Source organism: Sorex fumeus, unplaced genomic scaffold, assembly GCF_029834395.1.
Source record: "Sorex fumeus unplaced genomic scaffold, SorFum_2.1 ptg000070l, whole genome shotgun sequence".
Taxonomy (NCBI): domain Eukaryota; kingdom Metazoa; phylum Chordata; class Mammalia; order Eulipotyphla; family Soricidae; genus Sorex; species Sorex fumeus.
In genome coordinates, this window is record NW_026606127.1 from 13750438 (window position 1) to 13764258 (window position 13821).

At 42.8% G+C, this 13821-nt stretch overlaps 1 protein-coding gene across 2 annotated transcripts in view; it reads left to right on the forward strand.

Annotated features, from left to right (window-relative positions):
* The window catches only part of F8 (coagulation factor VIII), a 172475-nt gene that overhangs the window by 111915 nt on the left and 46739 nt on the right, over positions 1-13821 (forward strand). The window contains exons 17-22 of one of the 2 annotated variants that reach the window (XM_056128857.1): positions 1907-2119; positions 2598-2826; positions 3007-3189; positions 6189-6305; positions 7528-7599; positions 9242-9327. In XM_056128857.1, the coding sequence (XP_055984832.1) occupies positions 1907-2119; positions 2598-2826; positions 3007-3189; positions 6189-6305; positions 7528-7599; positions 9242-9327 (900 nt within the window). Of the gene's footprint in view, positions 1-1906; positions 2120-2597; positions 2827-3006; positions 3190-4354; positions 4413-6188; positions 6306-7527; positions 7600-9241; positions 9328-13821 lie in introns of those variants that run through there. The other variant, XM_056128859.1, reaches the window with a different exon arrangement.

Here is a 13821-nt window from a genome sequence, read left to right on the forward strand (position 1 = left end):
AGAGATTTTTGTCACATTGCTTATACTTTCTTCAATTCCATGGTTTAACTATATAAATTTAATTATTTCAATGTAATCCTTATGTATGTATATGAGTATTTTCTGGAGATGAAATCCAGGGCCTCATGAAAGCATAGCATGTGCTCTGCCGCTGTTCCACAGAGAAGAACCAACATTTAACTTTTTAACCAATCCATAATTCAGGTAGACTATAATTTATTTTGGTGCATTGTATGAGCCAAAAATCAAAGTGGTTATATTTTTCCCAGATATAATCATTGTCTTGCTGGAGTGATGGTTTAAAGAGCTGGGGCAAGGCTTTGCATGCGAAAGGCCTAGGTTCTATCCCCAGCACCACTTGGTCCACTGGGCACTCTCAGCAGTGACCCTAAGCATCAAGCCAGATATAGTTCCTGAGCACTTCTGGCTGTGGTTCCAAAATGAAACTCAAAAAGTCATTGTCTAATAGAGCACAGCGGGTAGGGCGTTCGCCTTACACGCGGCCAACATGGCTGACCCGAGTTCGATTCCTCCGCCCCTCTCGGAGAGCCCGGCAAGCTACCGAGAGTACTCGATATGCCAGACACAGTAACAACAAAATCTCCAATGGAGACGTTACTGGGCCCGCTCGAGCAAATCGACGATCAACGGGAGGGCCTTTACCTTTACCCTTTATACTAAGGATAGAACTAAAATTAAAGGGTTGCATGTGAATATTTTCCGCCTTGAATTCTATTTTACTTTCCCTATGTACTATGAGACATAAATTCTTGAAATCAGAAAAAGTGTTTTATAAAAATCATAAGCATTCATGCACAAATGCTTCTTGAAGAAACTTAGTTTTAACTCTTGCAATTGTAGTCCTTTAAAACCCTTGTTGGGGGCTGGAGCGATATCACAGTGGGTAGGGCATTTGCCTTGCATGCAGCAGACCCGGGTTAGATTCCCAACATCCCATATGGTCCCCTGAGAACCACCATGGTTAATTCCTGAGTGCAGAGCCAGGAGCAACCCCTGTGCAGAGTCAGGTATGACCCAAAAAGAAGGAAAAAAAAACCCTTGTGGGAATCTACAATAGGTAGGGTGATTGACTTGCACAAGGCCAAGCCAGGTTTAATTCCCAATATCGCATATGGTCCCCCCCCCCATATTCCAGGAGTAAACTCTGAGCATCTCTGGGTGTGGCCCAAAAGCCTAAATAAATAAAATTGGAATAAAACTCCTATGGTAGGGGCTGGAGTGATAGTACAGTGGAAAGGATGTTTGCCTTGCACAAAGCCAATCTGGGTTCAATTTCTGGTACCCCATATGGTCCCCTGAGCACCATCAGGAGTGATCCATGAGTGTAGGAGTAAACCCTGAGCACCTCCAGGTGTGGCTCCAAAACAAAACAAAACAACAACAAATAAAACCTGTGGTAATATTTTCCATTTTGTTGTACTTGCTGTGAAGTGTTCACAAATCTTTTCCTTTGAAGCTTTGAATCTATGCCTTAACGATCTTAGAGTTCAAAACAATCCTCAGAGTTGGGACTGGAGCAATATTACAGCGGGTAGGGCACTTTCTTTGCACGCGGCCCACCAGGTTCGACCTGGGCACTCCATAGCTTCCCCCCTCCAAGCACTTCAGGGGTGATAGTGAGCACAGGGCCAGGAATAAGTCCTCAGCACAGATCACCGTGGCCCCAAAATAAAAACAAATGAACAAAAAAGATTCTCAGAGCTTTTATTTCAGACACCGTTTAGGTTTGTGTCCTAACAATATACATCTTCTGCACCACTTCCTGTGGGTCTGGAAGACTTGCATCCAATTCCCAAATAAGCATAACTTTTAGGGATGTAAATCCTCTGCTAATGACTATTTAGGTTCTCAAATTATGGTATTCCTGTTGTGTTTTGTGCTGCAGGTAACTTTCAAAAACAAGGCTTCTCGTCCCTACTCCTTCTATTCTAGTCTCATTTCCTATGAGGAAGATCAGCAGCAAGGAGCTGAACCTAGGAAAAAGTTTGTCAAGCCCAATGAGACCAAAACTTACTTTTGGAAAGTGCAGCATCATATGGCACCCACTAAGGATGAGTTTGACTGCAAAGCCTGGCCCTATTTTTCAGATGTTGATCTGGTAAGCAGGTCTTCCTTGTGCTGCTCACTTTCTGGTTTAAAATAAATGCTCTTGGGCTAGAGAGAAAGGACAGTGGGGAGGGCATTTGCCTTGCATCCAGCAGACCTGGGTTCAATCACAAGCATCACATCTTGTCCCCTGAGCACTTCTAGGAGTAATTCCTGAATTCAGAGCCAGAAGTAACCCCTATCACCAGGTTTAATACCAAAACAACAGAAAAATACTCTTTATGTCCTACACTAAGTTTTGCAGTATTTATCCTAAGTGCAATGGTAATCTCTGAATAGGGGAGGTGCTCTGAGCTTTGAGTTAGCTGTATGATTTAGAATTATCAATCCTGTGATCTGCAGACAGATGAGGCTAACTTGCCTGTGGGAAGATGGGTTATGGGTTGAAGGGGAATGAGAAGCATGACGGAGAGTATTATGGGTCTGAGGAAAAGGGCTGCTTCTTATAGAACCCATGGCTTCCCCCTCAGGAGAAAGACGTGCACTCGGGTTTGATCGGGCCCCTTCTGATCTGCCGTGAAAACACTCTGAGCCCTAGTCGTCAGAGACAAGAGACTGTGCAGGAATTTGCTCTGTTGTTTACCATTTTTGATGAGACCAAGAGCTGGTACTTCACTGAGAACATGGAAAGGAACTGCAGAGCACCATGCAATATACAGATGGAAGACCCACATTTCAGAGAGAACTATCGCTTTCATGGTAATCTCTATCCAATACCCAAATAGTACTCAGCAGCAGAGCAGCCCTGAGCCTTCAGCTGGGCACAATGCTCTGGAGCAGGTGCAGAAGTTCCAGTCACACAAGAAGTAGCAGTTGAACTGAATTAGAGGGAAAGACACATGCAAACAGATGTTGACTGCCTTCTCTGTTCTTCCACAGCAATCAATGGCTATGTGATGGATTCACTCCCTGGCTTAGTCATGGCTCAGGGTCAAAGGATCCGGTGGTACCTGTTGAGCATGGGAAGCAATGAGAACACACATTCTATTCACTTCAGTGGGCAGGTGTTCACTGTGCGGAAGAAGGAGGAGTACAAAATGGCAGTGTACAATCTCTACCCAGGTACAAACACAGGCCATGCTCCTTGCACTTCCAGGCTTGGCTGACTTCTTACATTAATTGGCCCAGGTACTCTAGATGTAATCAGGGAACACATCCAACTTTCTGTTCTCAGGTACACTTTCCTTACCTGCTTCTTTCTTTATTTCCTTTCTTTCTTTTTTCTGTCTCTATTTTATTTTTTTCTCTTTATTTGAGGAGGTCTTTCAAGTAGCGCTCAGAATATCTGGGGACCATTCCTTGTGATTCTCAGCCACCCAGGCAGGTGGTTCAGTGCCAGAGCCAAATGGATGCAAGGCCGCTCAGGTTCTGTGTTGCCTGTATTAGCCTACTTGCTACCTGGTGGTGACCAGAGCCCTCCAAGACTTTGTTCAGTGATGCTGGGGTATGTGGTGGTGAGAACCAACTGGAGTTGGCTGCATGTAACGTGAGTGCCTTAACCTTAGTACTGTCTCTCTTGCCCCTCAGGTGGCTTTCTTCACCATAAAGAGAGCTAAGAAATAAATTAGTCTGTATTATGAATGGTATCTTTTCATATCCAGGTAATGTGATCTAAAGGAAATTGAACCAAATCAATGGATTTTGAGTAGGCATTCCCCAATCTCAGCGCTCATCTGGCATGAGTAGTTATCCAAGAGTGGCTTGTTTATGTTTTCCACCAGTCTGTATATTAAGTATGACTTAAACTATTAATAAAATTACCACTTAAAGTCTTCCTACCCTTTAAAACACATATAACTATGAGAGTAAATTTCTCCTGTTTCTGGAAATAAATTTGGATAACCCATGGACTGTTCTGCCCACTCTTACATCATAAACTGGCTTGCAGTCACTTTCCATCACAAATGTAAAATGTCAGAAATAACATCATCAGAACTGTTAACTTAATGAAACTTCCATCTCTGAGCAGGAAAAGGAAGAATAGGCACTGAGGGAGTACAAGGGGGCTGACCATCACCCGTGGCCTCCTAACACAGCTGTAGCTAGAGGGCCAGGCAAATTTACCATTGTCCCAGAGCATTTCTTGGGGACTCTTTCAGTGGGCTCTTCCAAGAATCCCTTTTGAGACACTTTCTAATGAATTCTTGACCTGGTTGGTTCTGCTTTTCTTCTGCTGTTTACTTATAACAGTCCTCAGCCCCCCTAGCCCCATTGTGTTCATCTGCAGCTCCTCCATCACGAAGGCCTCTGACCTCTCTCTTATGGGATCCTCATCTGATTGATGGGTAATGCAACTTTGACTCTAAAAGCCCAGAGAAGCACTGGAAGGGCAATCCCATTGCAACAAATTCCATTTTAACCCCAAATGTCCACCCTGTATGTCCTATTTCTTGTGGGGAAGGAGGTGGCTGTCAGATTCCATCTCTAATACCTCCAACTTTGGGTTCACTAATGTTTAGCAAACTCATTAGATCTGTGGGTTCCAAGTCTGGGAGAAATGACTTTGATTGGGGCTTGAAAGATAGTACAATGGGTAAGGTGCCTGCCTTGCATGTGGCCTTCCTGAGCTTGATTCCTGACACCTCCTATGGTTCTCCAAACTCTCCAGAAGAGGATCTTGAGCACAAAATCAACAGTGAACCCTGAACACAATTTGGTATAGCAAAAAAATAATGAGTTCGGTATATCTCCCCTGATATTCTGCAGAAATCAATGCAGCTCATGCTTATTTGGGGTCCAGCTCCATGAGGCTGTGCCACACACAGTACTGCTATGAGGCTACTCCTGAATCTGTGCTCCAGATCTCCCTTGGCAGTGCTCTGGACACAGGTACCATGTAGTGCCAGTAATTGAACCTGAGTCCCTGGCTTGTGAGTCAAGGGCCTTAACCGATGTGATATTTCCTCAGTTACAGGCTTAATTTTTAGTGAAAGGGAATTATAATTTCCTGCAACTACCTGGACCTCAGGAGAAGGACAATTCCTCAAGTCAGGGTCAAGAGATGCTCAAGGCTCATGCATGCAGCATGGTTGAGAAAAAGCCAGCCACATAGGTCATAGTCTCATTGTCATATGACGAAGTTTATTAGGGAGGAGCAATGGTTATATAGGGGCAGAAAGGAATGCATTACATGCAGATCATGAGATGAGAAAAGGAAGGTGAGTTCTATGTTTATTTGAGCTAGATGGGACAGAATGTCACGAGATGTCAGGATTTCTTTTATATATATTTTTTTATTTTCATAAAAGTAGTTCACAATAGTTCATTACAAATAATATTCTAACACCAATCCTATCACTGAGCACCTTCCCACCACGGTAAGAGGGAAGTGTGTGAAGGTTGTTGTATTTCATTATGGAGCCATTTAAGCCTGTAGATAAGAGAATACAAGCTCCAGGAAATTCTGTGGCACTTTCTTCCAGGAGTCTCTGGATCTTGTCCATTGATGAGATTACATGGCGCTGGGGGCAGTTTTTGGGTGTGACTGCCAAGCTACTGGAAAGCTGGGCAGCTGGGGGGAGGAGGCCCAGTCCGAATCTGAGCGGGCTTGGAGCTCTCAGTCATGGATTCCCACATACCTGGGTTTTTCCGTCGGTTCCCTCTTGGGTGAGGATCATCCGAGTGTGTGGAGAGTGGCCTTGAGCATGGCAGCAGTTGAGTTCTGTAGGTTTTCAGCTGCCGGGGTTCTGCTTGGGGCGGGGAGTGAAACTCAACCCGCCCCCCTCCAAGGTGCCCTGGTGAAGACAGCCTAGCACGAGGTCAGTATAGTCTGCCGATGTCAAGATTTCTACGAGTTGATGCAGAGATGTGACAAGTTTTACAGACACTACAGGAGTTGACTCTCCCTAACTCAAGAATCTGACCACAGGCAATTGCAAGGCCATCAAGACATACTATTCATCAGGGAATGCCAGATACCCTGGCCACAGCTTGCCCCCATCAAAGCCAGGTCTCAGAGGCTTTTCCCATACAAGCCCAATAGCCTTGATGGTCAGGGAACTGTGCTGTGCTGGGAAGAACTCTATTAGGGAATCGTTTGTTTTTCTTTCTTTTTCAAAAAGGCATCTTTGAAACTGTGGAAATGCTACCTTCCAAAGTTGGAATTTGGCGGATAGAATGCCTTATTGGGGAGCACCTTCAAGCTGGGATGAGCACCCTTTTCTTGGTGTACAGCAAAGGTAAGGAGCACCATGGACAGAAGCATCCTGCTGACTCAGGAAACTTCAGTTCACCTTTTCTCCTTCTCAGAAAGATTACCTTTTCAGGAAATGCATCATAGTGCACTATCATTACCAGATTTGAAATAAATTTTGTTGGTAAGAGTCATCTGAGTCCTCAGAGGACAGATGGGCTAGAAGCTTAGAGCATATTGAACCTGGATCTCTAAATATTGAACAAACTGTTGCTATAAAAATAGCTCTTTGTTTCCACCACTATATGAAAAATGGTCATGGTCACGGTCATGGTCCTCCCGTTGTTCATCGATTTGCTCGTCTCCATCATGAGACTTGTTGTTACTGTGTTTGGCATATCAAATACGTCATGGGGAGCTTGCCAGGCTCTGCCATGCGGGCGAGATACTCTCGGCAGCTTGCCGGGCTCTCCGACAGGGGTAGAAGAATCAAACTCGGGTCGGCCATGTTGGCCCCTTGTAAGGCAAACGCCCTACCGCTGTGCTATCGCTCCAGCCCCTAAAAATGTGGTACCGGGGACCGAACCCGGGAACAGCCACTTGCGAGGCAAGCGTAGGGCATTTGCCTTGCACGCAGCCAACATGGCCGACCCGAGTTCGATTCCTCCGCCCCTCTCGGAGAGCCCGGCAAGCTACCGAGAGTATCTCGCCCGCATGGCAGAGCCTGGCAAGCTCCCCATGACGTATTTGATATGCCAGACACAGTAACAACAAAGTCTCCAATGGAGACGTTACTGGGCCCGCTCGAGCAAATTGATGAACAACGGGAGGGCCTTTACTTACTTACTTTACTTTTACTATATGAAAATCCAGGATCTCCAACAATAAATTTTGAAATTATTTTTTGTTCTTTTGGGCCACACCCAGCAGTACTCAGGACTTACTCTTGGCTCTGGTTGGGCTGCATGCAAGGCAAGTTCTTCTTCCAGTCTGTGAAAAAAAATTTATTAAAGTACCATAGATAACTCAGAAATTTTGCTAGCACAATTTTTAGCATCGAGCCTTAAATAAGTAAGAATACCGCTAGTCTATATAGCTGTGGACCTGACTTCTGCCACTGCAAAACGTAAGCAGTTCCATCATGTACAGGTTGGATTTAGTAAAGTTCTTGGCACAGAACTGCATGGGATAGGGTTGGGGGATCTCCTGTATTTGTGCAACCGACTTTTCTACACTTCCAACTTTGGTGTCCCCACTTTTGATTTCAGAGTGTCAGGCTCCCTTGGGAATGGCTTCTGGGCGCATTAAAGATTTCCAGATTACAGCATCAGGACAGTTTGGTAGGTATAATTTTTTTCTCCCAGATCTAGGCACATTCTTTTTATTTTCTGTTGCAGAGATTCAAATAACCAATCTCTTTCTATGCCTCCATTAAATCTGCTTTGTTGATGCATCTCAATCTGTTTCCTTGTCTCCATTTCTCATTGTGGCATCTCAATTCAGGTCACTATCACTTCCCACCTGGACAATACCACTTACACCTTAAAAACCCTTCCTGCCTTCAATACTGTGCCTTTGAGCCCACTCTTGCCTATTGCAGAAAGCTATATTTTGAGGCGACCCATGATAGAGGAACTTGAGTAGGATATACTCAGATTTTTAAACACTGTTTGGGAGCAAGGGTTGGCAACCTCCGACTGGCAGGACTGGTTCACATCATCTCTGTTTCTGTTAGGCCTTTAGGCTATGAACTGTTTCTTTCTGGTTTTGGAACCATACCTGGCAGTGCTCTGGGGTGACTCACAGTTCCACACTTAGAGGTCACTCCCAGCACTGCTCCAGGGACTGTGTGGTATTAGGAATTATACCCAGGGCTACCACATGGAAAGCATATACTCTAACCCTTTGAGCTATCTCTTCGGCCCTCATTTGTTTCTTTTTGTATGTGTTTTGGGCCACACTTGGCCGTGCTCAGTACTTACTCCTGGCTCTGTGCTCAGGAATCACTTGTGGTAGGGTTTGGGGGATCAAATGGGTTTTCGAGGATCAAACCCAGGTTGGCTATATGCAAGGCAAGCACCCTACCTGCTGTATCATCATTCTGACCATGTTTCTCTATTTTAAAATAATTGAAGGGGGAAGAAGAATGTTTTGTGAAGTATTGTATTAAATAAAAATTTACAAAAAAATAAATAAAAAGCAATTTACAATCATCAGGGCCAGAAAGATAGTACAGTGGGTAGGGTACTTGCCTTGCACGAAGCTGGGTTTGATCCCTAGCACCTCATATGGTCCTCCAAGTCCACCAGGACTTATTCCTTAGCATAAAGCCAGCAGTAATGCCTGAACATTTCTGGGTGTGGCCTCCAAACATATATATTATACATGCATATATATACACATACACACAACTTTACAGTCATTTATGGCTGTTCTCAGCCTCCAATAAGAGTAAAGTAGTTGCAACAGAGACCATGTGTTCTATTAGTCTTCAGTTATTTTCTATCAGGCCCTGAAAAAAAGTGTGCCAATCCCTGTTTTTGAGACAAATTTTTTTGCATTTTTATTGAAAAAGAGACTTGAGAGTTAGAAATACTAAAAATAGTTATGTAATAAAACAGTGAATAAAAGGATTAGAATTTTTGTTTCTTTTTCTTCTGTTTTACTTACATATATCATCATATTCCAACTTTTCTACAATTGTCACATAGTATAATATAAAAATAAAATGACTTGATAGTGCTAGGCACACATTTCAGTATTAGCTCATTAAAGGTGCTAACAATCAACCAATTCGTTAAATTTAGAAAATAAAATGAAGAAGGACCAGCAAAACCCATCAGTCGTCATGGATACCACTGTGCTGTCTGCTTTTCTCTTCCTCACAGCTAGGATTAGCTTTTCTCCAGAGGGTGTCTTCATTCCCAAGTGTTCAGGGCCAACCCAGCTGAATCTTATCTTTATTTTCTTTCTCGAGCAAAGGAGAATGGGCCCCCAAACTGGCCAGACTCCATTATTCCGGATCAGTCAATGCCTGGAGCACCAAGGATCCCTTCTCCTGGATCAAGGTTAGAACATACCCCACATTCAATGCATTACATTTCCTCTTGTACGTTTTATTTTATTATTGTTCTTTGGTCTGAGGCCACATTCAGGGGTGCTTAGGGACTCTATGGTGACAGGGACTAAAGCTAAGCCTCCTGCATGAAAAGCAGGCACATCTCTCCGGTCCCTCCTCCTATGATTTAATTGCATCAAGCTGATATTTGATATGCATCAAAATAAAAGATTTGGGAATAGAATCAAGTACCAAAAAACTGATTCATTCTATTTCTGTGATTTCAGTCTTTCTACTGGGATTAAAACTTCTCAATAATTTTTCTAACTAAACTAACTGATTCCCACACTATGCATTCTGTTACTAGATGCTCCCACTGCCTAGGCTGGCCAAATTCTTCCAGTGGAAGCAAATGACTGAAACTGCCCCCTCATATCACAAACAGACAAATCAGAGCATTTTTATTTCCTGAAACCAAATGTCTTCTTCACAAAGTCTTCATGGCTGTGGGGCCTATTGAAGTTAATTCTATATGTCAAAGTAAATTACAGCCATTAATTGAAACAGTGCCTTAATATTAATAAGTCAGTTTTGTTTTCCTGAGTCAGTTGTTCTGATTTGCTCATTTTCCCTTGTACGATAGAATGGTGTTGCCCAGCACAAATACAATTCAAGCCACAAGTTCAAGCAGCACGTGTCACTTGGCATCTAGTAGCCACATTACAAAGGAAAGGAGGAATTCCTTTTCAATATACTTTATTCCGCCCAACATATCCAAAGTTATTATTATCCTGCCAACATGTGAGCAGCCAGAACTGTTACCCCTTCAAGGACATACATCGAGACACTACTTGGTCCCTTCCACGCTCTGTGAGAGCTGAGGGCAGGAACTCAAACAAGAAAAGAGAAATTGTTCTCTTCCAGCTTTGCTTCCAGCCTAGCTCTGTCCTCCTGCCTGTGATGCTTGTTCTGAGAGGGCTTTCTGTTCACATATTTGACCAGTGTCCCCTGCTTCACCCAGCTCTCCAGATTATGCCCCTTCCTTACTCCTGGTCTCACCTGGCTGAGGACTTCTCCTCCATTTGAAAAAATGACACCATCACTTCTATTTTTCCTGAGGTTAGACCAGCGAAAGATGGTCTATTACAGTTACCAAGTGGAAAAGGCATCTAGAGCCAATTGTTAAGCCCTCTTTGGCACATCTTTTTTGTCTGTTTTGTAGATAAGGCCAGTCTTTAGAACTTCAGTCATTGTAATTTGCAATTTTGTGAATGACAGGATTTCACTCATGCAATGTTCCAACACCATCCTCTCCTCCAGAGGGACCACTCCCCTCCACTATTGTCTCAAAGTCTCTCTCTCAAAATCCTTCCAAACACCCTCACCCCAGCCTTTCTCCCCACCATGGTAAGCTCAGTTCTGTGGAACAGAACTCAGATTCAGTTGTCTTTGGCCCATTGTTAATCCTTTGCTATTGCTTCTTTATATAGCATACATGAGAGACCGTTCTGTAGCTCTCCCTTTCCCTTTGACTGACTTTACTCCACATGAGATCCTCTAGTTCCATCTGCATAGGGTCAAATTGCACGATTTTGTCTTTTTGTATAGCTGAGCAATATAACACAATTTCTTTATGCACTCATATATACTTGGGCACTCGGTTGTTTCCAGATCTTGGCTATTGTCAACAGTGCTGCAATGAACATTTTTTTTCCTTAAATTTTTATTAGTGAAACACCATGAGGTAGAGTTGTAGACTTACAAATTTTTGTGCTTGGGTTTCAGTTATACAATGATCAAATACCCATCCCTCCACCAGTGCCCATTCTCTACCACCACCAGTCCCAGTATCCCTCCCACCCCCATCCCCCATCCCACCCTACCTCTGTGGCAGGGCATTCCCTTTTGTTATCTCTCTCCTTTTGAGTGCTGTTGTTTGCAAAAGAGACATTGAGTGGCAATATTGTTCGGTCTATAGTATACTCTCATCACGCATTTCCCATCTTGAGAGGAACCTCCCAACACCCTTTATTTTGTGCTCCCTTCTCTATCTGAGCTGCCTTTTCCCCTAGCGTGTGCGGCTGTCCTCAAAGACATGGAGTAATCCTCCTGATACTTATCTTGGATATTCTTGGGTGTTAGTCTCTTATTTTGTTACTTTATGTTCCCCAGATGAATGCAATGTTTCTATGTCTGTCCCTTTCTTTCTGACTCATTTCGCTTAGCATGATACTTTCCATGTAGTACCACTTGTATATGAATTTCATGACTTCATCTTTTCTAAAAGCTGCATAGTATTTCATTGTGTAGATGTACCGAAGTTTCTTTAACCAGTCATCTGTTCTCGGGCACTCAGGTTTTTTTCCAGATTCTAGCTATTGTAAAGAGTGTTGCAATAAACAAACAAGTGCAGATGTCACTTCGACTATACTTTTTCTGCAATGTACATTTGGGGCACACGTGTCTTTTCTGAATTGAGCTTTTAGTTCCTTGAGATACATACCCCCAAAATAGGATTTCTGTGTCATATAGAAGCCTAATTCTTAGCTTTTGTTTTTGTTTTAGTTTGAGGGCACACCCAGTAGTGCTCGGGGCTTACTCCTTGCTCTGTGCTCAGGGATCACTCCTGGTGGGGCTTAGGGGGTTATATGTGGTGCTGGGGATTGAACATGGATTGGGCACATGCAAGACAAGCACCTTACCCTCTGTACTATCCCTCTGGCCCTTAATTTTTTATTCTTAATATTTTGAGGTATGTCCATATTGTTTTGCTAATTGGTTGAACCAGTCATCACTCCCAAAGCAGTAGATGAGGGTTCATTTATACCCCCTCATCCACACCATCAGTGGTTATTTCTGTCTTTTTACGATGTGTGTGTGGTAGTCTCACTGGTGTGAGATGATATCTCAGTGTTGTTTTGATTTGAATTTCCTTTTTACATACTTATCAGCCATCTGTATTTCTCCTTTGAGTAAGTTTCTGTTCAGCTCGCCTCTCCATTTGTTAGAAGGGGTTAGCTTTTTTCTTGTTAAAGTTTACAAAAGCTATATATATATATATATGAGCTATAAATATATATATATAGGATATTAACAGTTTTTCAGATGAGGATGAGGTTTGGGCAAATATTTTCTCCCAGTTTGTAGGGTTTCTTTTTATTCTGTTTTTTTTTTTTGCTTTTTGGGTCACACCTGGCGATGCACAGGGTTTATTCCTGGCTCTGCACTCAGGAATTACTCCTGGCGATGCTCAGGGGACCATATGGAATGCTGGGAATCAAACCTGGGTTGGCCATGTGCAAGGCAAACGCCCTACCTGCTGTGTTATTGCTCCAGCCCCTCTTTTTATTCTGTTTATCATTACTTTTGAGGTTCAAAAGCTTTATAATTTAATGCATTTCCATTTGTTTATCTTTGCTTCCCTGAGCCAACAGCAATTAAGACTCAATTAGAACTGTAAATTCACTTATCCTAACATATTTTTGTTGCTTGTATGGTTGCCAAACCACAAATTCTTCCCTTGTATTTCTGTGGTTATCACTTTCAATCACATATGTATTCCTAGATAGTGAACACTTTAATATATTTGGCTTCCCTACATCTATTCTCTTTTTCTGTACAAACATTCTCATTTCCATTCAGGGAAGTACATGTTCCTTACTGGAAACAATGTGATAAGCTAGTAAATGGATTGACTTTTTTGTGCTTTGCCAAAGAACCTGAGCAAGAAGAAATTCTTCCTTACTAAAAAAGGTGCTTACTTATTAGATATGCTTCACTGTTCCAGGATGCCAGCTTTTATCTCCCAGACTATTTCTTAGTCTTCCCATTTTCATGTAATTTTTATCAATAAGCCTTTTAATGCATTAGTAAAGTCATGATCAAAATATACAAGTTGACAGAGCTTCCTTACTATGAGCTAAAAATCTAATCTAGTTATTATATATTTCCCACAGGCTTAGGCAGCAGATGTTACTATAATCCTCATTTCACATCCAGATATTGACACACAGAGAAGCTGCCTCACTTGCCCCAAGCCACACAGCCAGTAGGTAGTTGAATTAGCACTGAAACTCCAATCACTGGATTCTGACCTCTGATTAACCATCCTTATCATAGACTAAATGATTATTCTCTGTAGGCTGATAACCATCTCTTAACTCTCAGTTTTTACCTTGGTTAACTGAACCAGATACAAACCTCTGTTATTGTGTTATTGACGACACATCTATGTTAAAGAACCTTCTCAGGGTTGTTTTTGACATCTGTCTACTGAAATCCAGAAAAATAGAATGAATGCATACTTCCAGGGATCCATCAGGCATGGAAGTAGAGCTGGGAGGGACACTTCCAGGAAGGCATAAAGGCACTGGGCTGGTTTCCAAGATATCAGGTGACCAAAACCAAGTTATTTGCTGCAGGATGCCAAGCTGGTATGTTCGCATTGTATACTGTATAACTCATCACCAGTTACTTCCAACCTGGAGGAGAGATATGTCTTTCA